Here is a 20,038-nt window from a genome sequence, read left to right on the forward strand (position 1 = left end):
CTTGCGATCGTGTGAAGGGGGGGTCACCGATGGGCAGATTTCCGGCGTGAATGCCGGAAGTGCATGTTAAAGGGTTATTAGCTGCGCGTGGATCACGATTACACTCGCGGCTGTTCCAGGCACTTGTCAGCTGTTCAAAACAGATGACATGCACTGGGAAAGATGAGGGCTCAGCGCCGGAGCCCACATCAAATGGGGGGACATGACATGCGCTGTACCAGTTTGACGCATGTACGTGAAGGGGTTAAAGAGCAAGTCCTGGCTGTGTATCGCAACTGGGGCCGGCCAGGCTCAGCTCCTGAGCCCGCCCCATACACCCATACCCGATATACTAGCACGTTCTCTGCCGGAAAAGGGAGAAATTAAAGGCGCAGTCTGATCTAAAATATAATGTTCTTAGTAATGAAGATAATAGAAGGAATTCTGGCCGTGGCACTGACCTTTAGGGTCATTACTAGGCTGGAGGATGAGCGTGTCCTCCTTCACGATGAAGCTGAGCTCCTGCGCCACGTGACAGGCGGTGAGAGGGTTGTCTCCAGTTATCATCACAACCTGCAAAAAGGGAGATTCGGTCAATCAGCGTTTGCAGCTTATCACACACCGCATATATCCGATGGGTGCAGGAGCGTAGGAATACACCCAGGTCAATAAAGCCATATACCGGACAATAGATTATTCTTTACAGGATGCCTCTGCCATTCTCCTCCGGAGCCACTTACAGGGGCTTCTCACAAATTTATTTCAGTTCTTCAATACAAAAAGTGAAACTCCTATATTATATAGAGTCATTACACACAGAGTGATCTATTTCACGTGTTTATTTTTGTTAATGTTGATGATTATGGCTTACAGCCAATGAAAACCCAAAATTCATTATCTCAGTAAATTAGAATACGGTATAACACCAGCCTGAAAAATGATTTTAAAATCCGCAATGTCGGCCTACTGAAATGTATGGTCAGTAAATGCACTCAATACTTGGTCGGGCTCCTTTTGCATCAATTACTGCATCAATGCGGCGTGGCATGGAGGCGATCAGCCTGTGGCACTGCTGAGGTATTATGGAAGCCCAGGTTGCTTTGATAGCAGCCTTCAGCTCGTCTGCATTGTTGGGTCTGGTGTCTCTCATCTTCCTCTTTGACAATACTCCATAGATTCTCTATAGGGTTAAGGTCAGACGAGTTTGCTGCCAATCAAGCCCAGTGATACTGTTGTTTGTACACCAGGTATTGGTACTTTTGGCAGTGTGGACAGGGGACAAGTCCTGCTGGAGAATGACATTTCCATCTCCATAAAGCTTGTCAGCAGCGGGAAGCATGAAGTGCTCTGACATTTCCTGGTAGACGGCTGCGCTGACTTTGGTCTTGATAAAACCCAGTGGACCTACACCAGCAGATGACATGGCTCTCCAAATCATCACTGATTGTGGAGACTTCACACTAGACCTCCAGCAGCTTGGATTGTGGCCTCTCCACTCTTCCTCCAGACTTTGGGACCTTGATTTCCAAATGAAATGCACAATTTACTTTCATCTGAAAACACCACCTTGGACCACTGACAACAGTCCAGTTCTTTTTCTCCTTGGCCCAGGTAAGACGCTTCTGGCGTTGTCTATTGGTCATGAGTGGTTGACACAAGGAATGTGACACTTGCAGCCCATGTCCTGGATACGTCTGTGTCTGGTGGCTCTGGAAGCCATGACTCCAGCAGCAGACCACTCCTTGTGAATCTCCACCACATTTTTGAATGGCCTTTTCTTAACAACCCTTTCAAGGCTGCGGTTATCCCAGTTGCTTGTCAGCAGTCTTCCCCATGATTGTGGAGGTACTGAAACAGACTAAGGGACCTTTATAAACACTTAGGAGGCCTTTGCAGGTGTTTCTGTTAATTATTCTAATTTACTGAGATAATGACTTTTGTGTTTTCATTGGCTGTAAGCCATAATCCTCAATATTAACAGAAATACACATGTGAAATAGATCACTCTGTAATAACTCTATATAATATAGGAGTTTCACTTTTTGTATTGAAGAACTGAAATAAATTCACTTTTTGATGATATTCTAATTTAGTGAGAAGCAAATGTATCTCCCACAGACACGAAAAACCCAGGAAAAACACAAGAGGGACGGCCATGCTGCCTCCGGACATATTCATAGAATGGTAGAGTTGGAAGGGACCTCCTGGGTCATCGTGTCCAACCCCCTGCTCAATGTAGGATTCACTAAACCATCTCAGACTGATGTCTGTCCAGCCTCTGTTTGAAGAATTCCATTGAAGGAGAACTCACCACCTCTCGTGGCAGCCTGTTCCACTCATTGATCACCCTCACTGTCAAAAACTTTTTTCTAATATCTAATATTAGATGTCTTAGACATACGGTCAACAATTATGGCAGAAAACCCCTAAAAGTCATGCTCCACCTTAAACCACCACCGGTGACTTACATGGTGCGATGCGGTCTGGATCTCTTTGATGACGGCTTTGGAGTCTGCTTTCAGAGGACAGGACACCACGATGAAGCCGGCAAACCTCAGATCACACTCCAGGGTCTCCCTCTTGATTTCACGAATCTAAAATGTGATACAGGGAAAGTGGATCCATCATACTCATCAAGGATCCTATAAAACGAGTCGCCGGTAGGACAAAGCAGTAAAGTCCCTTTAAACCTACGATATAAGAAAAAAGCCCTGAGCTGCACATCATAATCATTGAATTCAGGTTTCTCATTCAGGTCAATTCTCCCCCCCCTCCCCCGGGGATAACATTCGGCCCCATGGCCTCTGGGGTATAACATCTGGCTCCTCGGCCCACCAGTGTACAACATTGGCCCCCTACAATGCTGTCTGCCTTTGCTAACATGTGACAGAAGTGGATGGAACCGCAGCAACTCAGCCATGAAGTGGAGGCCTCGAAACATTACAGAGTTGGGGGCAGAGTGCTGAGGAACAGAGGGGAAAAAAAGGTCACCAACACTCTGCTGGCTCTAACGGCAGAGCACAGACCGCCTCTGGTAATAACATTAGCGCAAACACTGCACCCCCGCTGGGAGTTTCATGGCCGAGCAGCTACATTCAGCCGTACATCACAAAACACAATGCCGAGCGTCGGATGGAGTGGTGTAAAGACGCCACCACTGAAATCTGGAGGAGACGTGTTCTGTGGAGGGTCGGATCGCACTTCTGCGTCTGATGGAGGAGTCTGGGTTTGGTAATTTCAGGAGAACGTTACCCCCTGACTGCATTGTGCCCGCTTTACAGACGGTGGAGGAAGATAATTCTATGGACTGTTATCAGGAGTCGGCATTGGGCCCTTAGTTCCAGTAAAGGAAAAATGTAATACTTCAGAACAAGACAATAGGTTCCAGGTTTGTGGGAACAGTTTTGGGAAGACCCTTTTCTGTTCCCCATGACTGTGCCCAGTGCATGAGGTCCATACAGACATAAGAGGGAAGGGGGTTGGTGGAAGAACATGACCGGCCGCACAGAACCCGGACCTCAGCCCCATCTAACACCAATAAAGGAGACTAACTGCCTCCCCGCAACATCAAGGTCTGACCTCAGAAATGCTCAAAAATTCCCATCGAGGCCTCTAAAATCTTGTCAAAAAATGGAAATCTAATGTGTAAAGGGGCCGGCTCGATATTAATGCCTATGATTGGGAGGCCAGAAAAGCCCCTGTGGTGTAATGTGGAGGGGGCACATACTTTTCTCCATATAGTGTTTAGTCTGATCCCCCCACTCCCGCTGTATGTGATACACATTTTTCCAGGACTCACATGTGGCTTGTGCCATTACCTGCTGATGACTGAGGTGCCCGAGCTCTTTGTACCCCAGGGCGAGGACCCGGGCCCCTTCTCTGGAGATCTCTGTGTGCACTTGGTTATAATACTCCGGACAATGAGAGAACTGAAAAACACAACGGTGGCCGCCTAGTTACTGCACTAAACACCATAACGACACGTCATCACGTATGCGAGGGAGCGGTGAGGACTTCCTGATCGCTGAGGGTCCGAGAGATTATGGATACCACCATAAAATCTACACTCCAGAAAGACAGTTTTTTGGTCATCTCAACCCCCCCCAAAAAGCAATCAAAATGTATGTACTCCAAAAATGGTAGCAAAAAACGAGCCCCCAGTGAGCGCCAGCCAGGCGGCTCCACTGACAAGTACTGAAAATAAAAAAAGACCGGTGTGTGTGTTTGGTGTCGTCGTAATCGCACCGATCAGGAGAGTCGTGTTATTGGGTCATTTTTACCGCATGATGAAAACGAAGAATAAAATGAGAAAAAAACAACTTTGGCAAAATTGCGAGGTGAATGGTGGATCCTGTGTTATCTACGGTATATAGAGGTGTTATCAGTGATTATACAGGAGGAGGAGGTGAGCTGTGACATCACCTATTGTGAATGGTGGATCCTGTGTTATCTACTGTATATAGAGGTGTTATCAGTGATTATACAGGAGGAGGAGGTGAGCTGTGACATCACCTATTGTGAATGGTGGATCCTGTGTCATCTACTGTGTATAGAGGGGTTATCAGTCATTGTACAGGAGGAGGAGGTGAGCTGTGACATCACCTATTGTGAATGGTGGATCCTGTGTTATCTACTGTATATAGAGGTGTTATCAGTCATTGTACAGGAGGAGGAGGTGAGCTGTGACATCACCTATTGTGAATGGTGGATCCTGTGTTATCTACTGTATATAGAGGTGTTATCAGTCATTGTACAGGAGGTGAGCTGTGACATCACCTATTGTGAGTGGTGGATCCTGTGTTATCTACTGTATATAGAGGTGTTATCAGTCATTGTACAGGAGGAGGAGGAGGTGAGATGTGACATCATCTATTGTGAATTGTGGATAGTGTTAGCTACTGTACACTGAGTTTTAACCCATCATGGTAACCCTGCCTCTGATGATAATGAGCCTGCTGAAGACTTTTCCTGAAAGGAAAGGAAGCATCAGTGTAAACGAGACTCAGAGGTCAGTGGACATCAATATCTGATGCTTTACCCCATGTGAGGGGTCTACCAGCAGAGTCCCCCCACTAATCTCTTGCAGTCCTTTTAGGAGGGTGCCGGTCACTCACCATCTTGTGCAGAGTCTCAGGAGCTCCCTTTACTGTGGCCACACAGCACAGATCGGTGGTCCCGGGCCGCTCGTACGAGGCCAGCACGGACATGCGCTTCAGCGAGCTGGCAAAGTGGAATCGCTGGTGGATTTTCAGGCCTTGGGTCTTAATGCCTCGAGGGAAAACCTTCTCATCTGTTGGTGGCGCAAAGTGATTTAGGACAAGAGAGAAACCATTCCTGACCCCGCTGACGGAGGGCGCGCTGCTTACCTTTGGTGAGGGCCCAGTCCACCGCGGTCAGCATGGCCTTCTCCAGAGGGTCCCCCACCAGCGTGCCGTCATCCAGCTGCACCAGGGAGTGACAGGTGGCCACTACTCTGTGCGTGTCGATGGGGATGTCCGAGATTGGCGTTATGTCCTTTCCATCTCTGCGGGCAGAGAACAGCGGCCATCACACTCCCCAAAGCCCAATGTTCAAGGACGGAGACAAGTCTCCACACGCTTACCCCAATTTTCTCCTTTAACTACTTTGGCGCTTTTTTTTCCCTTCCTTTTTTTTTTTTTTTGACAGTCAAAACTTATTATTATTCTTCTTATCCACGTAGCCGAATAGGGGCTTAGTTTTAGCGGATCAAACTGTAGTTTTGTCATTTATATTTTTACCATAAAAATGTACTGAAAAACAAGAAACAAATGTGGAAAAAAAAAACATCCTGCAAACATGATTCTCCAGGTCAGTACAATTACAAAAATGCTAAACTTAATTTTATTTATTTATTTTTTACTTAAGGGATTAAAAAAAAAAAAAATCTGAACTTTGTAAAACAAAAAACAAATAATAATAATTATAATAATTTGGCTCATGCAGCCATTTTCTGGGACAAGTAACTTTTTTATTTTTTCTGTCAACTGAGCCGTTTTGGGGCTTTTAGTGACACCATTTTGGGGTATGTAGGACATTCTGATCGTTTTTTTTTTTGCATTTTTTTTAAAGAGATGTCCTAACCAATATAAATAAATCCCGTAAATAAATAAAATAAATTAGAACATTTGCAACTCTAGAGTTTTTATATATATATTTTTTTGCGATTTACATTTACCAACAAAAATTAAAAAATTGTATTTTTTTTTTTTTAACTGTTTTTAGTCCCCTTAGGATCGTCTGTTCTATATACTACAGTTTTGCCGTATGTCTTCAAAATGGCGCTTTATGTAGACGAGCCACAGGCAGAGCTTCACAGCAGGGCAAGACGGCAACCAGCGGGGGCTTCATTAGACCCTTAGCCATGTTGAAATTGGGTAATGGGGGGTGCGATGGTGCAATTACGCCATTTAAATGTCCGTGTCAGTGATTGACAGCAGCATTTAAGAAGCTGATCAGCAGCGACTGGAGCTGGCGCAGGTTACTGCTGTTACAGGCAGACGCTGGCTGTGTGATACAGCCAACATCTGCCTGGTAACCTGATGCAGGACGTACTGTTACATATTACGTAGAGACCTGGTAAAGGGTTAGGTCTGAAGATCTTTTGTGGACCACGCTAAAGAACTTACTTGAGTCCGGCCACCCCCCGCACTACGAGGCTGTCGCTGGTCAACGTCCCGGTCTTGTCGAAGCAGCAGATTTCCACTTTGCCGGCGAAGGGGATTCGGAAGGGCTCTGTACAGTACACGTCTGAAATGACGAGAGGTTACGTGGGATTGGTTGTGACTTATAAATCTGCTGATTGTTACGGTGTCGGTGCGCAGGGCGGAACTCACAGAGTTTGGCCAGTGCGATCAGCGAGGTGTTGACTGCCAGGGAGAGCTCTATGGGGAGCTCCGGAGGGACCACCGAGGTCAGGATGAGCGTGCACTCCAGGAACAGCTTGTAGCGATTCCGACTGGGATCCTTAGTACCTGGATAGAGATCACAGCAGTCAGCGTCGCGGTCCGGGCAGGGAAAGACCATGAAATTAGGAGCATTGACAGCGGCATTGAAAGTTCCCCTATGAACCGAAAAATAAACTAACCTTTCCCCTCTGTCTAGTATTGCAGCTCAGCCTCAACCCCTTCCTGCAGCTAATTTTCCTTTTCACACTTGTGGTTTTTTTCTCTCCTTTTCTTTAAAGCGCCCAAAAATTGGTCAGAGTTCTAATTTTTGAACCCCATTAATTTTACCATATGAAAAAATTAGGAAAAAAAAATGAAAGTGGGTTAAAAATAGTGAAAAAACGACCTGTAGCTTTTGTCGTTACTATTTTGTGATAAATACAGCGCATGGATCTTTTTTTTGAAGGGGCAAAAACAGCAATTCTGATGTTTAATTATCTTTTTTTTTTTTTTTAACTTTACAGAATTTACCGTATTTTTCGGACTATAAGATGCACCAGACCATAAGATGCACCGGACCATAAGACGCACCCCAAATTTTCAGAATAAAAATAAGGAAAAAATAATAATGTTTCAAATGGGGGTACGTCTTACAGTCCGAATTCAGCTTACCCGTGAAGGGATCAGCACAGGTGGAGAAGTGGTCACAGGGGTCTTTCGGTGGTCCAGGCTGGTGCGATGGCCTCCAGGAAATCCCATCCCAGGCTGCTGCTCTGTGCTTGGGCAGGGGTGGAGGCTCTGTGCTCCGGGGTAGTGGCTGTGCTCCGGGGCAGGGGCTGTGCTCCGCTCCAAAACAGTGGCTGTGCTCCGGGGCAGGGGCTGTGGTCTGGAATAGTGGCTGTGCTCCAGGGCAGTGGCAGGGCTCCGGGGCAGTGGCAGGGCTCCGGGGCAGGGGCTGGGCTCCGGGGCAGGGGCTGGGCTCCGGGGCAGGGGCTGTGGCAGCAGCTCTCTGGGCTCAGTGGGGGCTCCGATGGCATTTCGTCAAAGCTCGGAGGCCCCCCGCTCATCCGTTAATGTTGCGGTGGCCTCCGAGAACATGGGCGCCGGGAAAATCGCCGCCGGGCTGGCGCCCGCTCAGATTCAGATCTTGTTGCCGAGATCTCGCCTCGAGATCTCGTTGACGAGATTTAAATCTGAGCGTGCGCCGGCCCGGCGGCCATTTTCCCAGCGCCCATGTTCTCAAAGGCCACCGCAACATTAACGGATGAGCGGGGGGCCTCCAGGCTTTGACGAAATGCCGTCGGAGCCCCCACTGAGCCCAGAGAGCCGCTGCCACAGCCCCACAGCACAGCCCCTGCCCGCAGCACAGCCCCTGCCCGCAGCACAGCCACAGCCGCACCAGCATGGGAAGGGAGGCTGCATCGGGACTGCCGCCGCTGCCGCATGATTTGTAAGTATATTGCCACTACAAGACGCATCCCCATTTTCCCCTAACATTTTGGGGGAAAAAAAGTGCATCTTGTAGTCCGAAAAATACGGTACTGTAGGGGATAATTTTATATTTTCATACAACTGGGTGTGGTTCTCAAGAACAAACCCACAGAGTATTCTTGAGAACCACATCCAATTTGCTAAAAAGGACTATGATTTATAAAGAGAGAAGAGAGGGCCATATCTCGGGAACGGAGAGGGGCAGGAACAAAAGAACAACAACGCCGGATTCGGGAGAACAGCAGCATTTATACCAAGTTAAAAAATATATATTATATTTACAGCAAGTGTTAGGTTCTCTTTAAAGGAGACTTTTGCGGAGGTGGCGATCTAAAAATATATATTTTTTATTTTTTGACTTTTCATATTTTTGTGAAAAAGAGTGTTGGTGTTGGCGGGGGGGGGGGGGGGGGATTAAATACTGTAAGTTATTATTAAAAATAAAATATTCAAACTTTTTGCTTATTTTTTTAGTTCCCATAGGGGCCTTGAAACTGCAGTCATTTGATCCCTTGTACTATTCACTGACATACAGCATCATATAATAATCACAATCTCCTACTAAAGCCCCCCATCTGCCATGGTGGTGCATCGGTATCCCACAATCCCAGGGGTTGGAATCAGCAAATTATTATTACCCATTGGTGGCAAATTGCCAAGTTGTGAGGAACTACAATATCAGACAGACCAAAAGACTACAGAGGCAGTTTTTCAAGCAAAAAGTACTAATTACTTAGATGTATATGTAAAAACAACATTCATTTTGAGGTTACATTAAAGTCAAGGGAAAAAAAAGAAAATTTTATAAATTCACACATTTTGTAAAAAAAATAATAATAAAAAAAAAAATGTATATAATAATAACCATCCCATCCAGGATAAACTATTGGAAAATGTCAAAATTTACAAATATTGAATATCAAGAGTAAAGAAAAACTCAATTTCGCCCAACGTGGGGCTCGAACCCACGACCCTGAGATTAAGAGTCTCATGCTCTACCGACTGAGCTAGCCGGGCTGGTGACAACTGTTAGTGCCCACATCCCCAACACCAATCATTTGCTACCTTGACAATAGAGGAGTGGAGGAAACATCACCTTCTAACCAGACGTAGTTTCTTCACCTCTCTGTTCCTGAGATATGTCCCCTTCTTTCCAGCATATAAAATCTAGTCTTTTGGTTCAAGCGGGTGTGGTTCTCAAGGACACACCCACAGATTATTCTTGAGGACCACACCCGGTTTGCTAAATAGACTAGGATTTATATACAGAAAAGAGAGGGCCATATTTCCGGAACGGAGAGGCGCAGGAACAAAAGAAAACCAACGCCGGATTCGGGAGAACAGCATCATTTATAACGGGTTAAACAGTATATATGCTGAAAAAAGAGAAAAGACAGCACCTCCAAGAATCATACAATGATCTAATGCCTCTTGGCAAAAATATATATAACTGAATGTGAGGTTCTTGGTTTAACAGTCCTGCAGCATGGGTGCTGTGGGGCACCAGGCCGCCTACCCAATGTGGTGGTGCTCGCCGCACGGCTCCGCTCCGCTAGGGCGGTAGGACCCACTACAAGGTTTGCAGTGACGTGGCAGTGGGCTTCATACAGTCTGATCAGAATGTTAAACTAAGAACCTAATGTTCAGTTATATATATTTTGCCTAGCGGCTTTAGATCAAGGTATGAGTTTTGGAGGTGCGGTTCATGCCCTTTTTTTTTTGTGCTAAACAATATATATTTATATATATATTTTATTTATGGCAAGTGTTAGGTCCTCATTGAAGAGACCATTTTTAAATACAATTCTTGTACTTTTTTTTTTTTTTTTTTATAATTGTCTTGTGACGTCTAATATACATAAACTATAATTTTTCACTTTTGCCAGTAGGGACCAGCACAATGGGAAGATTATATGGATATGCGGGATCAAGCTAGTTTGAAAGGAGGTGTTAAAACAAACAAAAAAAAAAGCTTGATTTACAGTTTACAGTCAGCATAGAAACTCGTCACCTTCATATCGGAACTTTCACACAAAGTAGAAAGCTCCCAAAGAGCGGAAAAAATATTATATCATATCTACATACACAATAACAAATCCTGTACTTGCATTGATGGATTCACAAGCAGTGTCATTTTACAACATTATAGAGATATATTCACAATATATGCTCAATTCAAAATCATGAATTTCCCTCTCCTCCAGGGAACTCCGTACCAAACCAATACTAATCTCACAGAGGTCAGATCAAAACTGTAAAAATGACTATGACCATGGTACTGATTTAAAACAATATTTTATTAGAAAGATTCCTTAAAAAATACACAATGTGTCTATTTGAATGAAAGGTGCTAAACCACAACAAGGGACGTCAAGTGTCTGAGGTTAATCCCACATTTAAGGCCTTAGCTCCATATAGGTAAGAAACAAATCCTTTAAGACATGCATCTTATATTAAGCAACCGCTCTGCCATAATGGCTATGCAGGATAGTTTTTATATACTCAAAATTTAATGTCATATTCTCAGTTATAAGGTAGATGAAACACTCGTCCCTTTACCTTAATGCAAAGTTTTTCCTGCAGCGGATGAACTTATATACATATAACGGAGTGCAGCTATATTACCTTGTGGTTGGCCTGATGGGGGAAATACCTCGGCGTCCCTTTGCCCCGACGCGCGTTTCGCACTGCTGCTTCTTCGGGAGGCATGTCAGGGCAGGGGGTTGGCCGGTTTAAATAGGAAAAACTGAGCGATTGATTGGGTACTGATTCACAATTTATTACTATCTGGTGGATTATCTAGTGTGTCATAGACTGCGCCGGTATCTAATTTTAGCGTCACCGCATCTCAAATGTACGGAAGCAGGAAGTCCCAGTTAGGAAACTCCTATACCGCTGCAGTGTACGGATTCCGGAAATGTAATGTGGCTCTTCTAATACTGGAGTGTACGGAATCCGGAAGTGCTAGATGGAAATGGTTATGCCCTCTGATGTACGGACTAGGAGGCAAGCATATTGGCGCTTGCGCTGATTAGCGAATGACCTGCTGGAAATGGGAGATCCAATCACAGTCCTGGGATCGGAAGCAGAAGGTCGTCCGAACGTACGACTCTGCTACTTCGTTTCCCCGGTGACCGTTCATCGATCCCCCCCAGGTTCGCAATCCCCGCAAGCGCACTGCTAACCAGAAATGAGGAGAATTGATAGATACATGATATAGACATGCCGAGAATTAGTGAGGTAGAACTACCCTATAACCAATAGATGTAAAAAGTGCAGCATGATAAAAGTGCAAAAATAAAAGAAATTGTGTTAATAAAGAAAATTATGTTGATTAAAATATATAATGATCATATTTGTTAAATTCAATAATTATTAATATTAAAGTGCTGTGCATTAGTGAAAACGCACTACTAATGTGCGTATATGTAGATCCTCAGGTGTATTATGGTGAAGAAGTGCCCTAGATTAGTTAATATAAACACTAAATACAATTCCAATAGAAGTGAATATTGTGTGAATATTACTATACTGTAATTAGTGTCTCGAAAATCCAACTAACACCCATGGATATTATGCACTACATAAGAAAATCAAAATATGGTGGACAAAAGTCACCTTGGAAAACTACATTGCACAACAAATTATCCCTAGAGGCCTGAGAATAAATTTGTATCCCACATTCAATCTGAACAATGAATCCCTTAAAGAGAGATGGATAAAAGCAGCTAATACCTGCTCTTTTCAATTTATTAATATTATAATTGAAAGTAATATGGCCGCACTCAAAAATATAGAAATGGAAATTGACTCCCTGCAGAAAACACTACAACAAGAACTGAAAGCTGATTGCCTACAGGAGATGATGGTTGAATTGGACAAAGAAGTCGAAAAATGGGAAGGTATGATCTCCCAAAATAAACAGAAAAAATATGAAAGGGATTGGACTGACTTTGAAACTAAGAAAATATTCAAATGGCAAATAATGAGAAGTCCAACTCGTAGAAATATGTCGAGAAGCATATCTACTATTTCGAACTCAGCATTGAGTGAAAGTGGAGAATCAATTCAGAGTGGACATAATGGACCTAGGACTCGACAATATACCAAAAAAGGATCCACTCATGGAAATTATAATCGTAAAGGGGACTCCGTCAAGGTAATTAACCTTTCAACACATTTTAACACAAGATCAAGAAAGTGTTTTACAAAAAGGTTTAAGTTTTTCTCCATCTTCTACTATAGATGCGTTTACCACAATAAAGGATCTACATCTATTCTCTAGAAAACTAATCCTTAAAAAATTACATCATCAGGACTCAGAAGAAATATTGACGGATATTGGAGAACAAGAGGCCCTGGAGGCACTTGTATCACTCCTTGAGGAAAATACCATCAATACAAGTAAGTTCCCCATGACTTTGATAAACAAATCTACAACATTTCCTCAACTTACAATGGTCCCAGCCATAGACATGTTTATGAAAATGGTGGCGATGGACATTGAGGACATGACTAGAAACAATAACAGGGATAATCTTACACAAAAGGAGAGGATGGCACTTAAGGAACTGAGTAGTTGGGATGATGTTGTCTTCAAAAATGCCGATAAAGGGGGAAATGTGGTGATCTGGCCAAACCACATGTATGAACAGCAAGCAGAAAAACTGCTGCACAACACCCAAGAATATAGGCCACTCACATACAACCCTCTTACAAAATTTAAAGAAGAGTTGATCAGCATCCTAACAGTGGCATATGAAAACAACATCATCCCAAAAAAACTATTGGACACATATATCAAATTACATCCTAGATTGGCAACTCTCTATTTGGTGCCTAAGGTCCATAAGAATCCAACTAATCCACCGGGAAGGCCCATTGTGGCAGCAAATGAGGGGCTGTGTGAGATAATATGTGATATAGTGGAATATTATCTCAAGCCTCTAGTAACACAACTTCCGTCATACATCAAGGATACAACAGCCGCCCTAGGACACTTGGAAAATATCCAACTTACAGAAGATATGATCCTAGTTACGGCAGACGTCGGAGCACTATATTCATGCATTAGACATTCGGGTGGTTTGCAAGCAGTGGAGAAATATCTATTACACAGTAATATGGAGAGGGACACATCAGAATTTGTTCTCATATTACTCAAATTCATCCTTACACATAATGTTTTTACTTTTGCTGGGAAGACCTACTTACAATTACAGGGCACGGCAATGGGGGCGTCGTGTGCCCCCTCTTATGCCAATTTGTTCATGGGAGCATGGGAGTGGTCAATTTTTCAGGAGCAAGACATTTCTGGAACGGAGCGAATCCACAACTGGATTCGCTTTATTGATGACATTATGTTCATCTGGGACGGTCCAGTGGAAGGGCTTAACATTCTAATGAATAGACTGAATCAAAATGATAAAAATATTAAAATTAACATTTAAGTATGGACGAGAAATTGATTTCTTAGACCTGTTCATTACAGCTCTACCTAATGGATATCTATCCACAACTGTATACCGTAAACCCACGGCAATAAATTCATTACTACACGCGTCTTCCCTGCACCCAAGATCTACGACTAACAGCATACCTATTGGGCAGTTTCTACGGGTCAAAAGAATCTGCTCTGAGGGAGCACAATTTGAAATGCAATCAAGAGCTTTGAGGGAACGATTCCAAGAAAGAGGATATAATCGTCGGATCATTCAAAAAGGATATTGGAGAGCAAAAAACACTCCCAGACAGCAATTGTTACATAAGAATCAACCTATATCAACAAGAAAAGAACAGGACAATCAGGTAAGGTTCATTACTAATTATTGTAATGAATGGTACAAATTGCGGGATGTTATCCAAAAACATTGGAAAATATTATTTACAGACCCTATCCTCAAAAAAATCCTTCCCGAATGTCCTTCCATGGTGGCCAAAAGAGCTCCTAGTTTGTGAGATATTTTGGTGCATAGCACATATGACCCCAGCAAACAACTCAAGAAAAAAAAGAAGTTCCACTAGGAAAGGATTTTTTCCATGTGGACTATGCAAGGGCTGTGCCAATATGAAGAAAAGCACCACCTTCAAAAATCATGACGGTACAAGGACTTATGATATCAGAGAAAATATCACATGTTCATCCAAAGGCATAATTTACTATGCAACATGCCCTTGTAGCAAAATCTACATAGGAATTGACTAGTCGCGAACTCAAAATCAGAGTTCGAGAGCACTGTCTTGATATTGACAAAGCAAAGACAGCCCTTGATGAGTCCACATTGAAAACTCTCCCTAGGCATTTTAAACGTTACCATCAGTGCAATTCAAGATTCCTTCTTGTAAAAGGTATAGACATGTTGGATCTTGGATGTAGAGGGGGAGACATGGGCAAGAGACTGGCCAAAAAAGAAGGCCAGTGGATATATAGACTAGGCACAGTAGTCCCACAGGGACTAAATGAAAGTTTCGGTTTTAGTGCATTTTTGTAGAAAGATAGACCAATCTAGAAGGTAGTAGCATGGCAGGGGGTTACCTTTAGACTTGGATAATATCTAAGATAACTCTCTTTTATTTTATGTTTGTATGTCGGTTTTTAAATACTAAATTTTTACCTTTTTAATTCTATTATATAGTCTATTTACCATCCTTGAATGACAACTGGGTATTGATTCCGGAATGCATGAAGTAGAAATTATTCTACGGTTCTATTATATATTGACTCAAAAGGAAATGACGTTTAAGAAAAAAATCTTCTAAACAACAAAAGCAGAAGAAATACGAAATATGGCAAATACAAGAATACGGATACTCTGGAAACTATGGCAACTTTGAACCTTTATGTACCACATGTGGGGGAGCATATCCTATCATGGACTAACTAAAAGGAGAATAAGTTATTCCCTCTACGGGTCTATAGGACATTTACCAACTTTTTATGTATCTATACAACCCTATTTGGGGCTTTATATATGGATCTGTTGGAATTTTGCCAAGAATGCTACATGGGGGTAGCGAGGTAGGGATAACAGAGTTTTGCATATGTCTCTATATATGTGTGCTATTAAGATTGTTGTAACTTTGAGTAATATTGACATAACACTTATTCTTAGTATAATTTTTATTATAATTATATTTAATATTTTAATACGTATTTATATTATATTTATCCATACCTGAGGGGATTACACCATCATGACACTTGTCAAGAGGGACCAGCACACGTATATTATGGGCCTCTTTTTTATCTTTTTTTATTTTTTTACATGGCACTTTAATATTGTATAGTTCTATATCCATGGGTGGTAGTTGGATTTTCGAGACACTAATTACAGTATAGTAATATTCACACAATATTCACTTCTATTGGAATTGTATGTAGTGTTTATATTAACTAATCTAGGCCACTTCTTCACCATAATACACCTGAGGATCTACATATACGCACATTAGTAGTGCGTTTTCACTAATGCACAGCACTTTAATATTAATAATTATTGAATTTAACAAATATGATCATTATATATTTTAATCAACATAATTTTCTTTATTAACACAATTTCTTTTATTTTTGCACTTTTATCATGCTGCACTTTTTACATCTATTGGTTATAGGGTAGTTCTACCTCACTAATTCTCGGCATGTCTATATCATGTATCTATCAATTCTCCTCATTTCTGGTTAGCAGTGCGCTTGCGGGGATTGCGAACCTGGGGGGGATCGATGAACGGTCACCGGGGAAACGAAGTAGCAGAGTCGTACGTTCGGACGACCTTCTGCTTCCGATCCCAGGACTGTGATTGGATCTCCCATTCCCAGCAGGTCATTCGCTAATCAGCGCAAGCGCCAATATGCTTGCCTCCTAGTCCGTACATCAGAGGGCATAACCATTTCCATCTAGCACTTCCGGATTCCGTACACTCCAGTATTAGAAGAGCCACATTACATTTCCGGAATCCGTACACTGCAGCGGTATAGGAGTTTCCTAACTGGGACTTCCTGCTTCCGTACATTTGAGATGCGGTGACGCTAAAATTAGATACCGGCGCAGTCTATGACACACTAGATAATCCACCAGATAGTAATAAATTGTGAATCAGTACCCAATCAATCGCTCAGTTTTTGCTATTTAAACCGGCCAACCCCCTGCCCTGACACGCCTCCCGAAGAAGCAGCAGTGCGAAACGCGCGTCGGGGCAAAGGGACGCCGAGGTATTTCCCCCATCAGGCCAACCACAAGGTAATATAGCTGCACTCCGTTATATGTATACAAGTTCATCCGCTGCAGGAAAAACTTTGCATTAAGGTAAAGGGACGAGTGTTTCATCTACCTTATAACTGAGAATATGACATTAAATTTGGAGTATATAAAAACTATCCTGCATAGCCATTATGGCAGAGCGGTTGCTTAATATAAGATGCATGTCTTAAAGGATTTGTTTCTTACCTATATGGAGCTATGGCCTTAAATGTGGGATTAACCTCAGACACTTGACGTCCCTTGTTGTGGTTTAGCACCTTTCATTCAAATAGACAACATTGTGTATTTTTTAAGGAATCTTTCTAATAAAATATTGTTTTAAATCAGTACCATGGTCATGGTCATTTTTACTGTTTTGATCTGACCTCTGTGAGATTAACATTGTAGAGATGTACGGATTCTGTTACACCGTGTGTGAATGTCTGGCAAAATTTCCACACAGAAAAATATATCGCCCAACGTGGGGCTCGAACCCACGACCCTGAGATTAAGAGTCTCATGCTCTACCGACTGAGCTAGCCGGGCTGGTGACAAATATAGGTGCCAACTAATCCTAAGGTCAGCACTAGAGCTCAGCATGACAATCACAGCATGTCAATCACTTGCATAATCAAAAGCAGTCACGCAGGTCACAGCAGTAATTTGGCGTCGCAGTAAGGAAACCATGGTTGGTACAACTTTTAGGCCAGGTTCCCTTGGAGTTTTTGGAAACAGATCCGCTCCGAGCTAAGGAGCTGAGCCAGGTTCAGACAGTATTTGGCAGACGCTGGCTGCGTTACACGTCTGGCATCCGTCTAACAGCAGTGGCCAGAAATAGCTCAGATCGAACGCTGCTCCTAACCATTTTGATGCCACGCAGGAAGCCCCCCCACTACTGGTGTACAGTGGGCTTCGGCCTTGGCCCTGGCCCGATAGGCTTCCAGAATGACAGAGCATATCCAGGGTGGGTGAGGCGGATGAGTAAAGTCGCCTGTTCTGATTCCCGGTCCGTGGAAAAAGAAAAAGGTAAAAACAGTAGAGCCCCATGGAATTTTTCTGCTTTTTAAACAAAAAATAAATTAACGTCAAAATTTGAAAAAAAAATATTAAAAATTATATAAATACACACATTTTGTAAGTAGTAGTAAACTATTGGAAAATGATATTTTTACAAATATTGAATATTAGAGAAAAAAAAAAAATTCAACTCGCCCAACGTGGGGCTCGAACCCACGACCCTGAGATTAAGAGTCTCATGCTCTACCGACTGAGCTAGCCGGGCTGGTGGCCACTCTGTGCCCGCATCCTACACCATTTATCTGCTACATCAACGAATTGAGTGAAGGAAACATCACCTTCTATCCAGACATAAGCGGCAGCGGCAATGGCGAAAACCAGGAGGAAGAGGATGAAGATGAAAGTCTCCAGATTGTTGGCGGTGACGCGTTTCACTCCAAACAGGATTGTGCGGAGGAGTTTCCCCTGTGAAAGCGTTGTAAAGTGAATAGTCAATTGTGGCATCGAGCAGCTGGGAGGAATAGTGCACAGAGAGCTTTCATGCTCAATTTTTGGCACAAGTCCTAAAGATTGGTAAGAATTTAGCGTTTATTGAAACCTTTGATTTTTTTCCTTTATGGGACAGTGATGAGACAGGCCAGACGAGTCTCAATGTACAGAGCTACATTAAAGGGGTGGGCTAGCATTACGATATTGACAATCCAAAACCTGGCATGCCCTACGATCCGATCTTGGCAGGTCCCTCGGCCACTGGATGTACACAGCGTATGGAGCTAGACCCGCGCAGCTCTGTACACCATGTAGTGGTCATTATGTGGTACTGCAGCTCAGATCATTCATTTTCATAGGAGCTGAGCTGCAGTACTGAGAACCGCCACAACACTGCGCTGTCCGGGCTTCATACACTGAGCTCCCACTCATACTGATGACCTCTCCTAAGGGTACGGCATCAATACAAAGTCCTGGACGACCCCTTTAACGTCTAGATACTCCCTCTGGCGCTTTGTAAAGCAGACATTCCTTTGTCAGGATCTTTCGAAAGCTAAAAATCCCAACATAGCAGTATTTTTCAGAGATTATCATGAGGTCTGGACCAGTGGGCGGGAAGGTCCACAACAGTGCGCAGGAAGGTCCGCGCACCAGTTGGGCTGGGGGGAATTTCTGCAGTTGGGAAGGGGGGAGGGGGGGAAAGGTCCACGCACCAGTTGGGCGGGAAAAGGTCCCCACCAGTTGGGCGGGAAAAGGTCCCCACCAGTTGGGCGGGAAAAGGTCCCCACCAGTTGGGCGGGAAAAGGTCCCCACCAGTTGGGCGGGAAAAGGTCCCCACCAGTTGGGCGGGAAAAGGTCCCCACCAGTTGGGCGGGAAAAGGTCCCCACCAGTTGGGCGGGAAAAGGTCCCCACCAGTTGGGCGGGAAAAGGTCCCCACCAGTTGGGCGGGAAAAGGTCCCCACCAGTTGGGCGGGAAAAGGTCCCCACCAGTTGGGCGGGAAGGTTGCTGTACTCAGGAACTTCAAAAATCTACAACACTGTTGTAGTAAGTATAAGCAGCTGGATAAAATGCTGTGAGAGGACACAACTCACCTGTGACGTATTGAATCCCGTCCTCAGGACGTAGGCCACGCAGCCGTTATCCAGCGCTGAGGACACAAGAGAAACACAAGAGTGAGATTGGTGGAAAGAACATTGGTGGGCGGCACTAGAATAGGCAACTGGTTAATCCCATTATCCCAAGTAACAGCGGTGGAGGGATGATTACTAGAGTTGATCCGTGATGTCATCGTACATGTGACGTCACACCATACCAGCCAATCAAAGAGGAGCCGGAGCTGTAAAGTCGGAGGAGGTTATTAAGGCCCATGGACTGGGTTGATTTGCACTAACTCCTGTTAATACCAACTTATCTTGTTGTATAGCTGGTGTGGAACTGAAGAGGAGTCATGCCAAGATCCCTGGTGGTCTAGGGCACCAAAAAGATGATATGGCCGCTCATGTGATCAGCTGATCGCTCTAAGTCCTGGAACCACTCAATGTTTTATCCCTGGTCAATTGATGGAGACATGTACCTCCCTGGTACACCAGAGGGGCAACCATTTCCCTTGCTGTGGCTCATAAAGGGGGTCCCGAAGCCAAATGCTCCACTCTACGGCATCCATACTCACGCTTCAGGCCGCTGGTGGCCTTCTGAGGAGGAGTGTGCTGCACAACCTTGGTGCCCCCAAATATGACATGTAACCTGGAGTCGGCGTTCAGATCTAGAACATGTTTTGGGTCCAAGTCTTCTATGGGCTCCTACGCAAAGAGAAAAAAAAAAAAAACAAGGCGCCGTCACCTCTGAAGAACCGTCTACAGGCCTCTCCATTCATGGTACATAGCCCATTAAAGACGAGGCCTAGGCTCATTTTTTT

General features: G+C 43.8%; 1 protein-coding gene and 3 non-coding genes across 4 annotated transcripts in view; all 4 read right to left on the reverse strand.

Moving 5' to 3' along the window:
* ATP13A1 (ATPase 13A1) overlaps positions 1–20,038 on the reverse strand; it is a 41,511-nt gene that overhangs the window by 14,033 nt on the left and 7,440 nt on the right. Inside the window, exons 8-17 of the mRNA XM_077262074.1 lie at positions 19,793–19,922; positions 19,215–19,270; positions 17,971–18,097; positions 6,834–6,971; positions 6,627–6,747; positions 5,346–5,503; positions 5,094–5,269; positions 3,798–3,908; positions 2,448–2,573; positions 441–552 (exon numbers count right to left, since the gene is read on the reverse strand). Of these exons, the coding sequence (XP_077118189.1) occupies positions 441–552; positions 2,448–2,573; positions 3,798–3,908; positions 5,094–5,269; positions 5,346–5,503; positions 6,627–6,747; positions 6,834–6,971; positions 17,971–18,097; positions 19,215–19,270; positions 19,793–19,922 (1,255 nt within the window). The remainder of the gene's footprint in view (positions 1–440; positions 553–2,447; positions 2,574–3,797; positions 3,909–5,093; positions 5,270–5,345; positions 5,504–6,626; positions 6,748–6,833; positions 6,972–17,970; positions 18,098–19,214; positions 19,271–19,792; positions 19,923–20,038) is intronic.
* TRNAK-CUU (transfer RNA lysine (anticodon CUU)) lies at positions 9,320–9,392 on the reverse strand. Its single transcript has one exon. It is a non-coding gene; the product is annotated as a tRNA-Lys (tRNA).
* On the reverse strand, positions 17,089–17,161 carry TRNAK-CUU (transfer RNA lysine (anticodon CUU)). Its single transcript has one exon. It is a non-coding gene; the product is annotated as a tRNA-Lys (tRNA).
* On the reverse strand, positions 17,825–17,897 carry TRNAK-CUU (transfer RNA lysine (anticodon CUU)). The gene has a single exon. It is a non-coding gene; the product is annotated as a tRNA-Lys (tRNA).

Source organism: Ranitomeya variabilis, chromosome 5 (genome assembly GCF_051348905.1).
Source record: "Ranitomeya variabilis isolate aRanVar5 chromosome 5, aRanVar5.hap1, whole genome shotgun sequence".
Lineage (NCBI taxonomy): Eukaryota > Metazoa > Chordata > Amphibia > Anura > Dendrobatidae > Ranitomeya > Ranitomeya variabilis.